Here is a 22,119-nt window from a genome sequence, read left to right as displayed (position 1 = left end):
AGCCAAAGCTACCTTGGCTCATTTTTTAATAACATCATTGGTTTATATCTCACAATGTAATACAACAAATCCTGTTTTATTCTAGTATTTTGAGAACTTTCTCTAAGGTATATAAAATACTTCCTATTTATTATAATTTCGAAGCAAAGCCATTAGAGCTGGCAGTTGTGGGTAATCTCCAAGAGTGAGGAACAAGAAAGGGAGGCAAATGGTTCTGTGAGAAAGTCATCATGTGCATGAATGTGGACAAACCTTTTAATACTTTTGGCTATGAAAAAGAGGGCAGAAGTCAAGGACTTCCTAGTCACAGGACAGGACTACAGTGAGGCAAATAAAACATTGATCTCAGGTACAAGATTTAAGGGGGTATCAAAAACCTAGTAATTAAGATAAATGACATATTTTAAACATCAAAATTAATGCAAAAAAACTGTTATAAACAAATACCAAAAATTTTAGTTAAGACCAAAACTCACTAAGCACTTGTATGACTTGTCTCCCTGCCTTACAATAATCCTGATCCTGGCTGGATGGGGGCACAGGGTGAACAGGAAGGTATCTTCATGAAAGGTATGCCCTTAGCATATTTTGATTTTAAAAGAAAGAAGCCAAATTGGAGGAAAAGTGTGGAGAAACAGCAGAAATTGAAAATCTGATGAACACTGTCTCTTATTTGGTATGAGACCCAAGGCTGTACGGAACTGGCCTTGAACAGGCATAGAGACGTCCCATTCATCATACCATGAAGGAAGCAGGGGGTGTTGGTACAGATACAACTTTCTAGGCTGGTGTCTAGGGTTTTCGTAAGTTTCTGTCCAGCTGCCTCGATTTTTTCTTCAATGTAAAATATAAGCTGTTTGCCAAGAATAAGGGGGAACGATGTGTTCAGAGTTGTGAAAAAACTGGGGAAGTTTTGACATATATAACTTATATAAAACTTTTCCATAGTTTTCTTTCCCCAAATTCCTTAAAATTACTTACAAGGCTATGGAAGACCTAGCCCTGTAAACCTCTTTTCTCACTCATTTTCTATCACTACCCTCCTCACTCATTTCACCTCCTAATTCAGAGCATTTTCACATGTAGTTGACTTTCTCTAGGAGGCTCTCACTTTTCCTATTTCTCTGTCACTAATTTCTATTGATCCGCCAAGTCTCAGCTTAAATGGTACTTTGCCTAAGAGGCTTTCTCTAAAACCATCCCCCGGATTCTTTCAGTCTGCCTATCATCTCCCTATTACGCTGCATCATAGCACCCTACCTACCTTTTCATCTGGCATTCACTACCAGACAAGTAGTAGGATTTATCACAGATTTATTGTTATGTTAACATGAGTATCTCCAATGTTGAGAAATGAATATTTTGTATGAGAAGTGATGCCCTGAGGAGTCTAGATAAGTGCAGGAGAAAAGCGGATGAGGAAAAGGGAGAGCAATTCAGAAAATTAGTATCTCTTAGAAAAGAGTTAACTAGCTGAATAGCTAGTGGTTTTCATTTTGCAATTAAATCAATTCTCCAAATTATATGTATTAACATAATTGTATATATAATGTGCATTATATATAAACATTATATATTATACGTGTATGTATACAAACACATACATAAAATCAGTTGTATATAATCAATTTGAAAATCTCTTTTTATATAGAAATTGTCTGTAGATGTTTTTATAGGCTATTATGTATCCATATTGCTTATTCTTTTTATTGTAGGGTACAACCATAGTTACATTACAGCTCACTTGATTATTACTCATATAGGTCATATTTAATTACTAAAACTGACATAGGAATACCTATTCTTTTTATTTCAGAGATTTTATCTAAGACTATATATATATTTTTTTATTTTAGTTATTGTCCCTGGATGAAGAAATAGTAATTGGTAAGATTTCAAAACAGTGGGCTGGATTTATGAGGGAGCTATTCACCAATGCTGACAAATTTGGGATCCAGTTTCCATTTGATCTTGATGTTAAAATAAAAGCATTGATGCTTGGAGCAAGTTTCCTCATTGTGAGTCTATTTTTATTCTATTTAGCTGAACATTAACTTTCTGAGATTTTAACTACACCTTTGCCAATATTTCTCCTCAAATCATCAATTGCAATCTGTGCTTTTGGTCTAATCTTCAGTCCCCAAATCACTTCATGGACTAGTGTTCACACTGCAAAGGAAATAAAAACTAGAATGTCTTGGAAACGTGATTGTTAAAGTTAAAATCCTTTGCCTTAATGAGAAACAAGACTAAGTCACTGAAAATAGGGGGAAAATGGCTCATTCAATGTAATTTATTGTTATTTCCAATAATTTAAAACTTTATTTTAAAAGTACCATTATTTTGCATTTTAATTCAAAAGTAATGCATTGTTATTTGGAAACCATAGATATGTAGAAATATTTTTAAAAAGTCACTTGATTATAATTGGATCTTAGGGGCAAAATGAACATAAGCAATTACCTTCATTCTCCAAATGTAATGAAATGACAGAAAACAGCAGGAGAGGTATGCAGGGCTGAGTCATATAGTATTAAGAAAATTTGAAGAAAAAGAAACATACACAGAGTAGATAGAAGATCAAATGAAAGTGAGAAAAAAAATAGTGAACTGAGAGATATAGTTGAAGAAATTATTCATAATGTACTACAGAGATAAGGAAATACAAAAGTGAGGAGTTCCAAATAATTAAGATAGGATAGAGAATAAATAATCACTAAAAAGTTTCCAGAACAAAGAAACATGAATCCAGAAATTCATAAAGGACAATCCTATGTAATTTTATTAAAAATTAACATCTATATAAACCAGAGTGAAAAAGCAGAACAACAAAGAAAAATAACCCAAAAGAATCAATAAATCTCCCACAAGGAATTAGACTGACAACTGACTTCTCAACAGAGTGGAAGCCAGAGAAAGTAGAATATCTTCAAAGTATTGAAGAATTAAGAATCTTAACTCTCAAATTCTATTTTATACAAAAATACAAATCTCAAGGATAAAACAAAAATACATAAATTAGTTTTTTTAAAAACACAGAGTTTTACACACACAGATCATTTCTAAAGGAGATAATTCAGGAAGAAGGAACACAATCTGAGAAGGATCATCTGAAGTTCAATAATACTCAAGAGCAAATAAAATGCTAACCATACTTGTGAATATAAACATGCTTTTAAAAATAATGTCAGAAGTGGTTCAAGATAGTGGCATAAGAACAGCCTGAACTCAACTCCTACCATGGGCACACCAAATCTACTGCTACATAGGGAATAATTCCCTCTGAGAAAAACCTAACAACTAGCTAAACAGCTCTTCAACAATATATGATAAGGATCACGTCAAGATGGGTTGGAGAGGCAGAGATGTATTCTCACCCAAAAACCACTTGGTGCAGTGACCCACAACCAGGAGAAATCTCACAAATATGGAGCTTCTCCCCGAGAAGAAAGGGGTTCATGCCTCCCTTCAGGCATCCCAGCCCTTGAGACCTGCAATGGAGAGACAGACTAGCCTGCAAAACATCTGGGCTTGGAAGCCAACAGGACTTATGTCCAGGAGACTCAAAGTGCTGTAGGGAACAAAGTCTTAAAGGGCTCATAGACAGACTCACCCTAGGACAGCAAACAGCAGTTTGAAAAACATCTAAACTAAATGATATTAGCTAGTAAAGATTCACTAGCTAATCTGAAAACAACTGCTAGAGGGGCAGGGGCCTGTTGGGGCTCTGAGGATGAAGACACTGGTGTGCACCATTTTTATGCTCTCATTCTATCTTGTAACAGCCAGCACAGATGGTGCCACTTTTGCATTCTTGTTACCTTGCTAGTTCTGTGTTTGTACACTGCCTGCAGCCTTGCTAAAGCCAGCAGGCATGCCCTGGCCCCAAGCTCACCTTTAGCCCTGGCAAAGCCAACAGGTGTGTACAGTCCACAATGGAGATACCTCTTCATCACCTGGCTCTGGTGGCCGAGAGTGCTTGTTCCTGAGCCCCATGGGACTGAAACAATCAGAGAGTTCTTAGAAGGCTACCACCCTCCAGACTATGGTATAGACAGCAGACTGAAACACAGCTCCAGTCTTTCTGTGAAAAAGGCCTATTTACTGGTCCTAGAGCCTCAGCTTGAGGGGTAGGCTTCAAGTTTGTCACACAGTTAGAGGCTATAAAGGTGACCCCAGGGAATATAGATAGGGAGATGCCATTTTTGCATTCTCTCTTGGCCTGGCTTTAGCTTTCTGGTATCTACCAGGAAGGAGCTTATACACTCATCTAGGCTGTGAATTTCTGCAAACGTCACTAAGAGAATTCCTCCAAATTACTTGATCTGGAGTCCAACTGGGTTTATGACAGCAATCCTACAGGACTATATACATTTGCATACCTTAGAAGCTGCTGCCTGAGAGTCTGGCTTCCAGTGAGCCTGAAACTAGGTACTGACTGAGATCCTTCCTTCTGCATAGTGACATGTCTTGTAACAGCTTCAACAGCTGGGACCTATGAAGACTAAATGTGGGTGCTTAGACAATCACAAAGGTTTGAGAGATAACCAAGAGCTAAGGCAAGGTCAAAGGACATGGTTCATCTCCTGTACAAGGCCATTTCTTCAGGTTTGGGAGAGGTAGCTTCTTTGCCTAACACAGAAACAAACACAGAGAGTCAAGCAAAATGAAGAAACATGCAACAAATGAAAGAATAAGGGAAGACACCAAAAAAAAAAAAAAACACTTCAAATAAGAGCAACACAAAGAGATCCACACCAAGATACATTATAATTAAGATGTCAAAAGTTAAAGAGAGAATCAAAAGCAGCAAGAGAAATATAACCTGTTACGTACAAGGGAACCCCCATGAGGCTATCAGCAAATTTTTCAATAGAAATTTTGTCAGGCAGAAGAAAGTGGCATGTTATATTCAAAGTGCTGAAAGGAAAAGTTCCAAAAAGAATACTCTACCAGGCAAGATTATCATTAAGAACAGAAGGAGAGAGAGAGATTTCCAGATCAGCAAAGACTGTAATAGATACTCAAATATAATTTAAAAAGGAATTTAATGATAATACTAAAGAAAGTCATCAAAACACAAGGTAAGGGAACAAGAGAAAAAGAAAGGAACTATAAAACAGCCAGAAAACAATGAACAAAAATGCCAGTAAATACATGCCTATCAAAAATGATTTTAAATGCAAATGGACTAAAGTCTCCAATCAAAAGACATAGAATGGCTGAATGAATGAAAACAAGAACCATCTATGTGCTGCCTACAAGACAGTCACTATAGATGTAAGGACACACCAACTGAAAGTGAAGAGATGAAAAATATGTTTCATATAAATGGAAACCAAAAGAAAGCTGGGATAGCTATATCAGACAAAATAAATTTTAAAATAAATATTGTAATAGAGACAAAGATGGGAATTACATAACAATAAAGAGTTAATCCAACAAGAAGATGTAACATTTGTAAATACTAATGCACTCAACAAAGGGGAACCTAAATATATAAAGCTAATATTAATAGACCAAAAGGGAGAAATTGACAGCAGTACAATAGGAATACCTTAATACCTCACTTACATCAATGAATAGATCATCCAAACAAAATCAATAAGGAAAGAGCAGCTTTAAATGACACATTAAACTTGATGGATTTAATACATAGAACATTCCATCCAAAAGCAGCAGAATACCCTTCTTCTTAAGAGCACATGGAACATTCTCTGGGCTAGATCACATGTTAGGCCATAATACAAGCCTCAATAAATCAGAAGAATGAAATTGTATCAAGCATCTTTCTGACCACAATAATTTAATACTAGGAATCAATTACGAGAAAAATGGAAAAATCACAAATATGTGGAGCTCAAATAACATATTATGTAACAACCAATGGGTCAACCATAAAATCAAAGAGAAACCAGAAAATACCTTGAGACAAATCAAAATGGAAATACAACATGCCAAGATCTATGATATGAAGCAAAACTGGTTCTAAGAGGGAAGTTCATATCAAAACAAGCCTACTTCAAAAAATAAAAGTCTCAAACAATCTAACTTTATACCTAATAGAAATAGAAAAAGAACAAACAAAGCCAAAGGTTAGTAGAGGGAAATAAAGAATTAATAAGATCAGAGCAATAACAAATGAAATATAGACTAATAAGACAATGGAAAAGATCAATGAAACTAAGAGCTGTTTCTTCAAAAAGATAAATAAAATCAACAAATTTTACCTAGACTTATCAAGAAAAAAGAGGGATCAAATAAATAAAGTCAGAAATAAATCAGAAGCTACAACAGATACCAAAAAATACAAAGGATTATGAGAGACTACTATGAACAATTATATGCCAACACATTGGACAACCTAGAAGAAATGACCAAATTCCCAGAAACATACACTCTTCCAAGACAAAGTCATGAAGAAATACAAAATTTGAACAGACCAATTACTAGTAAGGATATTAAACCAGTAATGAAAAACCTCCAAACAAACAAAAGTCTAGGATCAGATAGCTTCACTAGTGAATTCTACCAAACATTTAAAGAAGCTTTAATACCTATTCTTCTCACACTCTTCCAAAAAACTGAAGGAGAGAGAATGCTTCCAAACTCATTTTTATAAGGCCAGCATTACCCTGATACCAAAACCAAACAATAACACTAAAATGAAATAAAATTACAGGCCAACATCCCTGATGAACACAGGTACAAATATCCTCAACAGAATATGAGCACATTGAGTTTAACAATACATTAAGAGGATAATAAACCATGATCAAATGGAAGTAATTCCAGGCATTCAAGGAATTATAACATCTGCAAATCTACCCACATGAGACACATTAACAAAATGAAATATAAAAACATATATTCATCTCAATAGAGGTAGAAAGGCTCTTGACAAAATTCAACATCCACTTATGTTAAAAACACTCAACAAAATAGAGGGAACACACATCAACATAATAAAGGCCTATATGACAAGCCCACAGCTAACATCATAGTCAATGGTGAAAAGCTGAAAGCTTTTCCTCTAAGATTAGGAACAAGACAAGGATGCCTACTCTCCTGACTTTCATTCAACAGAGTATTGGAAGACCTTGCTAGAGCAATTAAATAATAAAAAAGAAATAAAAGGTATTCAAGTTAGAAAGGGAGGAATAAAACTGTCATTATTTGCAGACAACACAATTTTATATATAGAAAACTTTAAGAACTCTACCAAAAAACTGTTAGAACTAATAAGCTAATTCAGTAAAGTTACAGGTGTAAATTAATATACAAAAAGCTGTTGCGTTTTTATACACAAACAATGAACTATCAGAGACAAAAGTTAAGAAAGGAATCTCATTTAAAATGGACTTAAAAAGAATAAAACAACTAAGAATAAATTTACCAAGGAAGTGGAAGACCTGTACACTGAAAACTATAAGATATTCATGAACAAAACTGAAGAAGATACAAATAAATGGAAAGATATTATGTACTCACAAATTGGAAGAATTAATATTGTTAAAATGTCCATATTTCCCGAAGAAATCTACACATTCAAAGCAATCCCTATCAAAATTCCCAAGACATTTTTCACAGAAATCAAACAAACAATCCTGAAATTTTTATGGAACCAAAACAGATCCTGAAAACCAAAGCAATCTTGAGAAAGAAGAACAAAGATAGAGGCATCATGCCCCTTGATTTCAAACTATATTAAAAAGACATAGTAATCAAAACAGTATGTATGATACTGACATAAAAAACAGACCCTTCAATAAATGAAACAGGACAGAGACCTCAGAAATAAGCCCATGCATATATAGTCAATTAATTTATGACAAAGGAGCCAAGAATATACAATGGGGAAAGGACAGTCTCTTCAATAAATGGTGTTAAGGAAACTGGACAGCCACCTGCAAAAGAATAAAATTAGGCTACTATCATATATCATGCACAAAAATTAATTCAAAATATTTTAAAGGCTTGAATATAAGACCTGAAACCATAAAAGTCCTGGATGAAAACATAGGTGATAAGCTCCTTGACATTGGTCATGGTGAGGATTTTTGGATAAGACACCAAAGGAAAAGACATAAAAAGCAAAAACAAACAAGTGGGACTATATCAGACTAAAAATCTAGGTTACCATCAACAAAATGAAAAGGCAACCAACTGAATGGGAGAAGATATTTATAAATTATACATCCAGTAAGGGGTTATTATCCAGAATATAACTGGAACTCATACACTCAATAGTTAAAAAATGAACAATCTGATTTAAAAATGGGAAGTGGATCTGAATAGACATTTTCCCTAATAAGACATATAGATGGCCAACAGGCACATGAAAAGGTGCTCAACATCACTAATCATCAGCAGAATGTAAATCAAAACCTTGATGAGATATCACCTCACATTGGTTAGAATGACTATTATCAAAAACACAAGAAATAAGAAGTGTTGGCAAGGACATGGAGAAAAGTGAACCTTGTGCACTGCTGGTGAGAATGTAAACTGGTGCAGCCTCCATGTAATTCAGTACAGAGCTTCCTCAGAAAATTAAAAATATAACATCCATATGACCCAATAACTCACTTCCAGGTATTTCCCTTAGAAAATGAAAAATTTAACTTGAAAAGACTGCACCCTCAAAGTAGCCAATTTATGGAAATAATCTATTGTCCATCAATGGATAAGTGAATAAGAAAGATGTGTTGTGTACACACACACACACACACACACACACACACAAATACTACTCAGCCATAAAAAAGAATGAAATCTTGCCTTTTGTCACAATGTGTGAATCTTGCCAAATGCAACAACATGGATGGACCTCAAGGGTTTTACAGTTAGTGAAATCTGTCAGACTGAGAAAGACAAATACTATATAATTTCACTGATATGTGGACTCTAAAAGACAAAACAAACAAAACTAAATTAAACTAATAGACACAGAGAAAAGACTGGAGGATGGGCAAAATGGGTTAAGGGTCAAGATTTACAAACTTCGAGTTATGAAATAAATAAGTCATGGGATGTAATGTACAGCATGGTTACTATAGTCAATAACATTGTATATTTGAAAGGTTCTAAGATAGTAAATCTTAAAAGTTCTCATTATAAGAGGAAAAATTGTAACTTTGTATGATGACAGATGATAACTAGACTTATAGCAATGGTCATTTTGCAGTGTATACAAATATTGACTCATTATGTTATATATCTGAAACTAATATAATGTTATATGTCAATTATACCTCAATTAAAAATAATAATAGCAAATGTCTAATTTGTGAGGTCAAAAAGAAGCAAAACTAAAATAATAGGGAAAAATTATATAAATTGTGAGAAAATGATCAGAATTGCAAGGTTGTAAAGTCCTTGTATTGTTCAGGAGGTGAGTTAAGTTAAATATGAATGTTCGTTTTATGGACAACCAATAAAACAATGAAATGGACTGTACCTCAAACTAGTAGAGAGAAAAATGAGAATAAAATACAAGCAAGCAAACAAACATATAAAAAATCTATTTGAGGGAAAAAGAAGGAGGAAAAAGCATAGAGAAAATGGGGCAAACAGAAATAGGAATTAAAATGGTAGAAATAAATCTACCTATTCAGTTATATTAAGATGTAAATTAAATATACTCTATACAATATTTTACAATTACCACAATAAATATAAATGGTCAAAGCTTGCAAGTAAAATGATACATATTGCTCAATTTGATTTTTAAATTATTTAGGCTCTGTATAGGAGACAAATCTACTATAATGACAAAAAAATGAAAGAAGAAAATATGGGGAAAATTAACAGAAAAATACTAACCACAAATATGCTAATAATGCTAACTTATTACCAGGTAAAAAAGTAGACTTTAAGACAAAACACACTGTTAGGGACAGAGGCAGAGAGGGTAACTACATAATGATAAAAGTTCTATTCAAAAGAAGATACAATAATTCTAGGCTCCTGTGCACCTAATATAAACCTCAATATAGAGAAAATGGTATGTGGTTAGTGACAAACCCATCATTAGAGTGGATGCACACTTTTCAATTTTTACTTGCTGTAGAAGACAGAACCTTAGTAAAGTTATTTAAATTTGAACAACAAAATGAACAGACTTGATGTAAAACTTTGTATCAAGCAAGTAGATAGTATACATTGTTCTCAAACTTTTTTTAACACCAATTTTTCTCCTATTGGGCCAAGAAACAAGTGTCATGGAATTGGTGTCATCTGGACCATGATATCTGAGCTAGTAATACTAAATCAGAAGTTGATAAAGATACATATTTTAAAATACTTGGTATATATGTAAATATGTAAATAACTCAGGGATAAAAATAATGCATAATGAAATTTTAAAAATACATCAGATTGTATAACAACTAGCATATGACATGCTAAAACTTTTGGATATAACTAAAATGTTAAAGAGAAATATATAGCTGTAAAAACTTATTGAAGAAAAGAAGAAAAGTGAAAATTAATGAACCTAGTACCTATCTCCAAAAAGTTAGTAAAAGAACAGAACAAACCCAAAGGAAGCATAAGGAAAGAAATACTGAATTATTGATCAAAGATAAATGAACAAACAGATCCACACCTGATCTCTGGATGAAAAAGAACTTTCAAAGCAAGTAAATCATACAGTAACAGATTGCTAAATTAGAATATTTTAAACTTCTATACCTCAAAACAAATCATACCATTAAATATTCAAAAGCAAATAATAAAGTAAAATATGTTTCAAATATGACCAAGAATTAATATCCTTATATTAATGTTTACTTAAATGAGAAAAAAATATCAAATTCCAAATGGAAATGGACAAAGAATATGAAAAACTAATTTATACAACCATTAAAGAAGGAATACAAATAACCAATAACCATATTAACAACATTTCAAAAACATGAAGAAAAAAAACAATAAAATATCCCTTTTCACTTTTTTTTCCCCTAATGATGAACTGAATGCTGATGAAGTTTTAAGGATTCAAATGCTCATGAGCTACAGGTACAATTTTGGGGGAACAAATGGAAAACTTCTATCAAAAAAATTAATGTTTATATTTTCATATGCATTAGTTTCTTCCAAAAAACATCAGGAGATGCATACAAACAATTATGTGTATTCTAGTAAATAGAAATGTATATCCTATGTAGCAAACTTCACTCTAATAAATAAAAAAATTAAAACCATCTTAGGTGAGGTATGAGATGTATTAAGCACATTAAGAGATATTTCTAAAATAGAATGCTAAAGACTCAAAATAAATGTTCATAAATGAACTTTAACGACATGAATATTCAGCACATACTATGCAGTGAATAAAAAAAAGCAGTATATAAGCATCTTATAATGCCAACTGCGTATTTGGAAGTAATTTGAGCCAAAATATTAATGGCAGACCTTGGGAGAATTGAAATGGTAAATTTTCCCTTCTCTCTTCATAAATTTTTCTATTTTGAATGTATATGAATGAAAAAATAGAGAGAGAAAATGAGGTGGAATTAGTTGCTGTTCTCTAAGGACCATTATATTCAAATGTATTATTTTAGTGTATTTAAGAGTAGTCAATCAATCATTGTTAAGCCCTTAGAAGTTGGTTCCTAATAGTTCTGATCCTCAGAATTCTATTTTAATATGTTTTATAATCATGTTATTATAACACAGGACCCAAAAAGCACTCTCATGTCTAAGGTCTGTACCTGTTTCTACTATTAAACCTACCTAATGACATTTATTTTTCATTTTCATCCTAGGACTACATGTATTTTGAACTCTGGTCATAAGAATCATCCTGAAAGATTATGCCAGAGATTACTGGCATTAAAGTTCACCACCCCTCAGCAAGATTAAACAACTTTCACTTAGAGTATCTAAATAAAGTTTTGTTTCACTAAAACTATTTGTATGATTTTTTTCTGCATAATAAACCAACCCAAAATTTAGGAACTTAAAATGATGATTGTATCTAGTCTAGGATTCTGCTGTACAGTTCTCCTGGTCAAGACCTGGCTCACTCATGCACGTGCAGTCAATTAACAGATTGGCTGGGGACTGTCTCATCCCAGATGGCCTCATTCATAAGTCTGGCTGTTGTCTGAGGCTACAGAGGCAACAGGCCACACAGCTTTCATCATCTAGAGAGCTATCCAAAGCTTTTACACATGATGACTATATTACAGAGGCAGCAAGGAAGCATGCTCAAATGTTCACGCTCACTTCAAGCCTCTGTTTCTGTTATATTTACTAATGTCCCATTCGTTAGCCAAAGCAAGTCAAATAGCCAAGTCCAGATTGGAGGATTGGAAAAATAGACTCAATTTTTTTATGGAATTTGCTGCAAAATATTGTATGTGTGTTTTTCTTTAATCCCTTGCAATCTATCATGGTAGACCCTCTGGTTACAATTATTTCATTCTCCCCACATGCAAAGTATCCTTAACCCTCTCAGAACTTCCAAAACTCTCTTTCAACTATGGCATCAGGTTCAAGCCCAGTATCACGTGATCTGCATCTTCTGTGAATGCAAGTGAAGATACTGCATGCAGCTCCTCTTCATTCAGAGACTTTAAAACTAAAAAGAGACACTCAACTCTAGTAAGCTAAGGTCAAAACAACCACAATAAACAAATAGTTTCTTCATAGCAGTCACTGGTCAATAGCAATTTGAGAATTGAGATGGGGACCTATTGCCAGTTCCCCTTATTCTGGTAACAGAGAATATTCTGCCCTCTGGTAGTGGCTCTCTAGTCCCTTGTTCTCTGTGGCTGTGCCCCCCTGGGATTTGGACTCTGCCTACTCAGTTATTTTTTTCCCTTTCTAAATGAAATGGCCATGTTTTTAACTGAGTAGCTTTTGCAGCCTTCTTCCTACCTACTGAAAGTTGGAGACAGAAGTCTCTTTCCATTTTAAACTATCTCAATCTCTCTTAGTCTATGCTAGCCCAACTCTCTCGAAAACTATGTGGCTTTCGATGTATCAGAGTTAGCCCACTCTATTAGAAAAAGCCACGGCCAGTCTTCCTTTCAGGACAGGACTTACTCATAGCTAGCCTTGTTTCTCTACAGGATAGCTGGGTTCTAAAAGCAGCCAGAGAGCACAAGCACTATTCAAGTCACTACTTACATCATATTTGTTAACGTCCCATTGGCTAACTCAAGTCATATGGCTAAATGCACATTTAAAGGACGTTTAAAGAAATCCCACTTCTTGACGGGAGGCACTGAGAAATACTGTGAACATTTTTTTCACAATCCATCACATGATTTAACAGGTGATTTTTCTTGATTTGTGTTTGCCCTAGACTGAATATTTGTGTCCCTCACAATTGAAGTTTTGAAACCTAATCTCCAATGTGACAGTATTTGGAGGTGGGCCTTTGGAAGGTGATTTGCTCATGAGAGTGGAGTCTACATGAATCAGATTGGTGCCCATGTAAAAGGGGTCCCAGAGAACTTCCTTGCCCTCTCACCATGTGAAGTTATAGCAAGCAGACAGCTGACTATGAATCTGGAAGGTGACCCTCATCAGACACTTAATCTGCCAGAATCGTGATCTTGGACCTCCCAGTCTTCAAAACTATGAGAAAAAAAGTTCTGTTACTTGTAAGCCACTCAGTCTATGGTGTTCTGTTACAGCAGGCCAAACTGACTAAGTCAGTGTTACCTATGAAATAGTTTTTAATATATGATTTTATTTTCCAATTCTATCTCATTGTATAACTGTCTGGTAATTATGATGATTCTTAGATATGGTGGGTTTCAATGAGAGATAAGGTCCAAAGAACAGGTCCCTCTACATTAGAACTATGCAGATCCTGTCCTAAGGGGAATAAAAGAGATAAAGACTCAGTGAAATATAGTAAAATGAGGCCTGAATACTTCCACACAAAGGCCATTCTTCCTTATTACAAGTGTCTGGATAGAGTAGCCCTTGTCATTCAAAGATTGCCATTTCAAGTTCTGGGTAAATCCTGTCCTAATGGTAGGGATTTCCACCTGGGGAAGAAAACAGCAGGTTTTTGTTTGCAAAAACTCATGCTTGGAACAAGGATGACTTGGATCATTCCAGATAGATGAAATAAAAAATTTGAAGGTATCAGAAATGGCCCATCTAAAGAGAGAGGGGTAGACTTGAGACAGCTATTGCCAGAGGGTAAGGATCTGTCGCCTACTCCTGTTCAGTGATCCAGAGGGAAATGGACCCACATGTATGCCTACAGATGTTTACTGGGTGCTTGGCCTGGGAGATTGACATAAAAAACCCTATACTCTGGCCTAGTCAGGAGGAAGTAGAAGCCCTTGCCTTCAAGAGGACCACAGGACCTTGGTCTATGATCTTCTCCTCAGTTTTCTATACTCTGTAACATTCCTTAGCAATCTTTTATGATCTTTTAGTTGGAGGACAACACACACACATCCTCAAAAAAAAATAACAAAAAAAAAAAACCCATGAGACTGAATCTCTCACCACAATGGTGAGAAGAGACTTGGAATCAAATTAATTTAAAGAAGAAACGCCATGTGCAGCAACATGGATGCTCCTGGAGAATGTCATTCTAAGTGAAGTAAGCCAGAAAGAGAAAGAAAAATACCATATGAGATTGCTCATATGTGGAATCTAAAAAAAAAAAAACAAAAAAACCCCCCACAAACATAGCATAAATACAAAACAGAAATAGACTCACAGACATAGAATACAAACTTGTGGTTGCCAAAGGGGCGGAGGGTGGGAAGGGATAGACTGGGATTTCAGAATTGTAGAATAGATAAACAAGATTATACTGTATAGCACAGGGAAATATACACAAGATCTTATGGTAGTTCACAGAGAAAAAAATGTGACAATGAATATATATATGTTCATGTATAACTGAAAAATTGTGCTCTACACTGGAATTTGACACATTGTAAAATGATTATAAATCAATAAAAAATGTTAAAAAAGAAAAAGAAGAAGAAAATACCACAATTTTTGCTCCTAAATTCTGTGGAGCAGTTTAATTTCCAAGTTATCTGTCTCATTCTTAACTCCTGCTATGAAACTTACCTGACTACAATCCCTGGAAGACACATCTGCTTTTCTCTCTCCATCAGGTCTGACTGAATCAGCATTTGCCACCACTGGGATAAGATACTCATCCCCTCTAAACTGCGTCTATGGTAATAATAACTAATTAAAGCATTGCTTGGAACATGAAATTAGATCATTTTTATCACAGTGCATGGTGCATACGGAACACTTAGTGAACGTTAGTGTTATTATAGCCATATTTAATTGAATGTTCATAGTTCAAATATCCACATATCCACAATGAAACATTGGTAGAAGAGTTGCAGAAAGCTGCAGAAAGTTGGTCTATAATAGAGTTTTAGAGCAAAGTAACTGGAATTTCAAAATGTACTTCAAAACAAGATGTTATTATGCATAGAAATCATTACCTGTTAGTCTCACCAGCTACTTATGTGAATATGACACTCTATCAGCCTCTGATTAAAGCAGATCATACTAGCCAATATTATCCAAGTCACTCACCAAAATAAATCACTGACCGATGGCTGCTGACATTTTGGAGAAATTCCAGAGCTCCCAGTTATTAATTTCTGGACATTCATTAAGATAGTGGGCCTCACACTTTAACACACATCAAAATCATGTGCAGGGATCATTAAAACAGATTGCTGCACCCCATCCTCAGTGTATCTGATTCAGCACCTCTTAGGTGGGGCCTGATAATCTGCATTTCTAATAAGCTCCCAGGTGAAGCTACTGCCACTGCTGATGGGGACCACACATTGAGAATCTTAGCACTAGACTAAATTACGAGATTTCAGCTGGAATTTCATGAGCTTCTGAAAGGCCCAAGTGGAAAAAAATCAAGGAGGCTTATTAAACATGTTAGAGGACTGCTGGAATCATCCAAATTATCCCATCTTCAAATGTCAAGGTTGGAGATATTTAGGTAGCTACTACAGAATGTATTGTCGATTTAATGAAATCATAAGAATTAAGCCAGCTCGCAGGAGCTACCACCGGGAACTTTCCCATCTCTACCAAGGACTTTGGTATTTATTGCCTTTGAATGTGCATGTGAGACGTCAGCTTTGCTGGCTCTTTCTGCCCTTGAAGGACGGTCTTCTCAGAGCTGTATCAAACCATCCTGTAGGAATCAGCATTCCCAGTGCAAATAGCAATGCCTTTGGACCAACTGGCACTGCTCCACGTGCAAAGCCTGCAGGACCGTTATCAGTAGTCAAACAATTCTGGACAATTAGTATTCAAACTACTGGACGACTAGAGAAGTTTTGGGCTTAGATTAGTTTGGTTTGGTTTGGATTCCATAAGTCTGTAAGCCAAGTGTCTACTGAATGACTGTCCAAAGGTAATTCCTACTTCTAAGCAAAAGAGTCACCTTTGCTATGCAGCAGATCTTAGAAACACCAGTGGGAGAGCCTTGCTTTATTGGCTTCTACATGAGAAAACAAGTGCTAGAATCAACATGGTTACAACCGCACACACATCTTGGGATACCGATGTAACCTGGAGGTAGCTGTCTAGAATTTAATTTTGCCACCACATGAGGAATTGTTGTAGATTATCACTTTATGACAATGTATGTGTCAGATACATGGGACGACTCCAATACCACCAATACTATCTTAAAACACCTGAAGTCATCAAAGTAGACCTTCCCTAATTTCCTGCTAATCCACCAACAAACTTATTTGAATTCACATTCGTACTTTCTTTTCTCCCCTCTTTGTCACAAAGAAAGAGGCACCTGCCTTTCCTTGCATCAAAAAGGCAACCAAACCACTGGTGCTCTGGATGCTTTCCTCCTCCCACGGCACCTTGTCCCATCAATGATCTCCTTTCTCCCCTTCATCTTCAATCTCTCTCCCTAGAGCAGAGTGATACCCTTTGAGTTAGTATCAACATAATCTGGCAGCTTTTCCAAAAGGCAAATTCATGGGCCCCACCTATCGACATCCCTAATCAGAAACTCTGGGGATGAGGCCCAGCAATCTGTGTTGTTACAAACTCAAGGTATGTTTAATCGCTACTCAAGTGGGAGAAGGGCCAGAACAGTGCAGTGGTTCTCAGACTTACCTACACAGTGGAACCACCACCTGGAAGCTTTAAAAAACTATTGATGCTTTGTCCTATCCCCAGAGATTGATTTCATTCAACTAAGGTACAGCCTGGGCACCAGCTTTTTTAAAACAGAATTCTTTTAAGAGCAGTTTTAGCTTCACACCACAGAGATGTCCCATACAGCCTCTCCCCCACATACACAAGGCCCTGTAATTTTTAAAAGCTCTCCAGGTGGTCCTCATGTGCAGCCACGTTTGGGAACCCCTCCCTAGAAAACTTCTCTTATTGGCATTTAAACATGCTCATGATTCTCTTATTTTCCCTCAAATCTCCCTCAATCACATATCTCCCTCTATCTTTAACAGTTTTATTGTTGCTCTTTCATATCAAAGCTTGAATTTCCTCTCCTTTCTTCTTCCACTTCCTCACCTCCTATTTACCACCTAACTCACTGTGATTTCTCTTGCATTTCCACCATTCCTTTATTTCAGTGAGGGATCCTTTTAAGCCTTATCTGAATTGACTTCTCCAGGGCATTTGGTGTTGTTGACAATTCCCTCTTGAACTCTGCTCTTTTGTCGATTGGTTTGCGGACAGCCCGTTCTCGGGGGCTGATTCCCCTCCTCGTCCCACTCATTGTCGGTCTCTGTTAGACTTGCTCCTGTGCCCACCCCTTAAACATGGATGTTCCTCGTGCTTGCATCTCAGGCTCTTTTCTGAACAATCTAGCTTAGCAGGAAAGTTGAGGTTACACGAGAATTTTTTAAATTAACATTTATTAATGTACAGAATGAGAGTAGTCTAAATAGTCAAACACTGCTAAAAGACTTAGAAGACTCTGGCTACTCCCCTCCACCCATTTTTCACAACACAAACAAAAAACTTCCTGGGATTTTTGTTCAGAATGTCATTGAATCCACATATTGGTTTGTGAGAACTGACATTTTAACAATATTGAAACATCCACTCTGAAAACATGGTGTATCTCTCTTTTATGTTTATCTTTAATTTCCATCACCTAAGTTTTGTAGTTAGCAGAGGAGGGGTCTTACACATTTTTCATTATCTTTTTAAACTAGATATTTGATGTTTTTATGCTGGTGTACATGACAGCTTTCAAATTATATTTTCTAATTTTTGTTTCTAGTCTGTGGAAATACAACTGATTTTGTGTATATTGACTTTGCATACTATGACCTTGCTAGACTCACTTATTAGTTGTAGCTGTTTCTTTGTAGAGACTTTTGGATTTTATGTGTACATAACCATCATTTGCTAATAAAAATAATTATATTTTACACTTTCCAATCTTTAGAGATTTTCTCTTTTTTGCCACTTTTTTGAACTAGGAGGACCTCCAGAATAATGATGAATAAAAGTATTGGCAGGAGACATCCTTACTTTGTTCCCAACCTTCTGTAAGGGGAAACCTTTTGATAATTCACCCTCATATAGGGTGTCAGCTCTAGGTTTTTGGTAGATATTCTTAATCAGATTGTGGCACTTTAGTTCTATTCTTGAATTGCTGAGATTTTTACCAACATAATTTAATTAAATGACTTTTATGCATCTGCTGATAAGGTCACATCGTTTTCTCCTTATGCTGATAAGCTGATGAACTACATTGATTTATTCTAAATTATTTAGCTAACCTTGCAGTCCTAACAGATCAGTCATATTTCCATGTCCCACTTGATCATAATGTTTTATTTGTTTGTTTTTGCCGAGATATATTAATTGACTGTTAAAGATGTTTACATCTATGTTCATGAGTGATTTTACTCTGTAATTCTCTCCTCTTGTAACGTTCTGGTTGAATTATGGAATCAGGGTTAATCTGAACCAGTGCTGTGCTGATAAATGTTGTTACTGGCTTTCCAGGGGAGAGTAAAAGGCCTTGATTTACAGTGATTGATGCTTACCTTGGTGAACATACTCCCATCATGGCTGATTTCAATCTACCAATGTGATGTCACTGAATACAGTTGGAAAGAGATACTCACAATTGGCCCTTGTTGGCCTGTGAAAGCTAGCCCCAGCATACCACTATTCTGACCTAAAGAAAAAGGCTGGAATTTGTTCTGTATTGCTTTACACTCTGAAAGAATTGGGGTAATGTCTGTATTTCTACTTCCTCTTTAAATTTTCATTAGCATTCACATGGCTTTAATTAATGAGTCTTAACATTGATCCTGTCATTTCTGAAATGGGTGTACACTTTTTCCTTCCTTAATGCAAGACATTTCCTTCCTCTACAAAGAGCAAGTCCTTAATTGCGCCATGTCTTTCAAGAGAAGCTCTTATTTAATATGTACCATATTGCCATATTCCAGGGAAAAGAAAAGTGAATGAAGCAAAAAGCAAAAAGAACCTCATGATCCTGCCACCTGAAAAGGACATTTGTAGTTGGATAAATAATTAGCAGTAGTTTTTGTCAAATGCTAGTGGAGAAAGATTTATGCTAATAATGGTTCACTTTGTCTTATGCTCCGACATTAATATAATCAGTGGTTCGCTGTCTCTTTAACTAAAACATGAGCTAAATCACATTGGGAAAACAAAACCCAGAGGCAGAAACTAATTGGAAACATTGCTTTTAGGTAATGAAGCACTTACACATCCATGTTCAGGATTCACCGTGTTTTAGTTTGGAGAATTTTCTAAATAACTAACATAAAAAATGCATAGTTGTGATTCAGATATATAACTGCCAAAATCTGGGTAAAGGGGGAATTTGGCATTTCATTTCATCAAACATTCCATCAGTATTTTGACTAAATTTTAGGAGTCCAAAGATAAAAAAGATGAACAAGTCTATATTCCACTACTTAAGGAGACTAGTAGGGGACAAATACATTTAAACCAATAATAACTCCATCAGGTGATAAGGTAATTAAAGAGAATGATACAAAGTACTATAGAAACAATGAGACAACAATACATTTTTCTAGATGGGAGACAAAGTCTATTGACAATTTTATAGTCTCCCCTTCTTTTTTTTTCCTCTCTCTCTCTCTTCCACCCTCCCCCCTTTCTCTATCCCTTCCCCTAGCCTATAGATTTTGTATTTTGAAGATCAATTTGAAAAAGCAGCAAAGTAGCCTTTCAGTAAACTAGAGGAAGTCACTTTCATTCTAAGTCCTATGGCTCCATAAAAGGTTTGCTCAACCCAAAGGAAGAGGAATTCATTCCCACTGAGAATGCCCCTTCCTTTAGAGAACTCCAGAAGCATCACCATGGGTGGGGAGCCATTCAGCAACAAGTGAGCACATTTAGGGTTAACGAGTACCATTCTCACAGGAAAGAGAAAACTGCTATCTGAAAGGTTAAACTGTTTCACTAATGATGAAAAGAAACAGATGAGTCTAAAATTTTCCTGGAACAATCTTGCTTGTTGACTAGGACAGGTTTTATCATATCTATAAACAGAGGCTGTTAAAAGGGCTGTGAAATATCTTATAAAAGCAGGACCAGCTACACAATTCACATAAAAATGCTGTGCCACTTGTTCAAATACCACTAAAGATTCAAGCTGGCAATAGTAGCACATTAAACCAAGCATGGCACCCTTAATGACTGCACAGCTCCCAGGCCCATGAAGCCAGCCCTGGCCCGAGGACAGTATCACTGTATATATTGAAGCAAGCTAAACCTTTCTCATTTGGTCTAGAATGAGAAACCATAAGCTTTGAAATATAGCACATACAGGTCTGAATCCTTCCTCCATCACATATGACCTACTAAATGTTGGACAAGTTATGAAATTTTTCATTTCCTCACTGAAATGTGGCCCTACAAATTAAAACTTCCACCAGAAGTTTCAATGATTATTATGAATTTTCTTCTGGTAAATTTATAAATAATTAGATATAGCATAAAAATAATTTGTGCAAGCTAGTGGCTTTACAATATTACTGTTAGTTTTATACAAATAATTGTGTTAAGTTGAAACATTCCTTTGATTATTTTTTTAAATTTCCTTCTCCATTGATATTCCTCATCTCAGTTGTGAGCTACCAATCACATAAATTCACCAAAAAACCACTTTAAGATCAGATTTTAAAATATTTAAATAAAAGCCAAATATTTAGGTTTAAGAACATAATATCATGTGCATTATATATTCTGCATTTTATATTCTTCACTGTAATACTTCATCATTACTTTGGTGTATTTATAGATAAATTCATTTGATTTACATGGTGTTTAACAATTTAAAAAATTATTTACTAAAACAGTATGGTATTAGCATGAAAACAGATAGACAGACCAACAAAACAGAATAAAGAGCCCAGAAATAAACCCACACATTTATGGTCAATAGTTTACAACAAAGAAGATAAGAATATACAATGGGGAGATGACAGTCTCTTCAAAAAATGCTGTTGAGAAAACTAGGCAGCTACATGGAAAAGAATGAAACTGGACCACTACCTGAAACCACACACAAAAATTAACTCAAGATGGACTGAAGACTTGAATATAAGACCTGAAACTGTAAAACTCTTATTAGAAAGCATAGTCAGTTAGCTCTTTTTCATCAGTCCTGGTGATGAGTTTTTGGATTTGACACCAAAAAGCAAAAGCAACAGAAACAAAAATCAACAAGAGGGACTACGTCAAACTAAAAAACTTTCATACAGCAAAGAAAGTCATCAACAAAATGAAAAGGCAACCTACTGAATGGGAGAAAATATTCACAAATCGTACATCCAATAAGGGTAATTTAATATCAAAAATATATAAAGAACTCATACAACACAATAGTAAAAAAAAAAAAACAAGCAATCCATTTAAAAAATTGGCAAAGGATCTGAACAGACGTTTTTCCAAAAAAAGACATACAGATGGCCAATAAGCAATTGAAAAGATGCTCAACATCACTAATTATCAGGGAAATGCAAATCAAAACCACAATGAGGTATCAACTCACAACTGTTAGAATGACTATTATAAAAAATACAAGAAATAACAATTCCTGACAAGGATGTGGAGAAAAGAGGACTCTGT

At 35.3% G+C, this 22,119-nt stretch overlaps 1 protein-coding gene across 3 annotated transcripts in view; it reads left to right on the top strand.

The window, feature by feature from the left end:
- Nucleotides 1-11,892, top strand: part of LOC102529733 (phospholipid scramblase 1-like) — a 29,829-nt gene extending 17,937 nt beyond the window's left edge. For all 3 annotated transcript variants that reach the window (XM_072958815.1, XM_072958821.1, XM_072958827.1), the window contains 2 exons: nucleotides 1,857-2,018; nucleotides 11,772-11,892. In XM_072958815.1, coding sequence (XP_072814916.1) covers nucleotides 1,857-2,018; nucleotides 11,772-11,801 — 192 coding nt within the window. In that variant the 3' untranslated portion in view covers nucleotides 11,802-11,892. The remainder of the gene's footprint in view (nucleotides 1-1,856; nucleotides 2,019-11,771) is intronic.
- The last annotated feature ends 10,227 nt before the right edge of the window (nucleotides 11,893-22,119 follow it).

Source organism: Vicugna pacos, chromosome 1, assembly GCF_048564905.1.
Source record: "Vicugna pacos chromosome 1, VicPac4, whole genome shotgun sequence".
Taxonomy (NCBI): domain Eukaryota; kingdom Metazoa; phylum Chordata; class Mammalia; order Artiodactyla; family Camelidae; genus Vicugna; species Vicugna pacos.
Note: the sequence above shows the minus strand (reverse complement) of the source record. Positions and strands in the feature narration are given on the sequence as shown.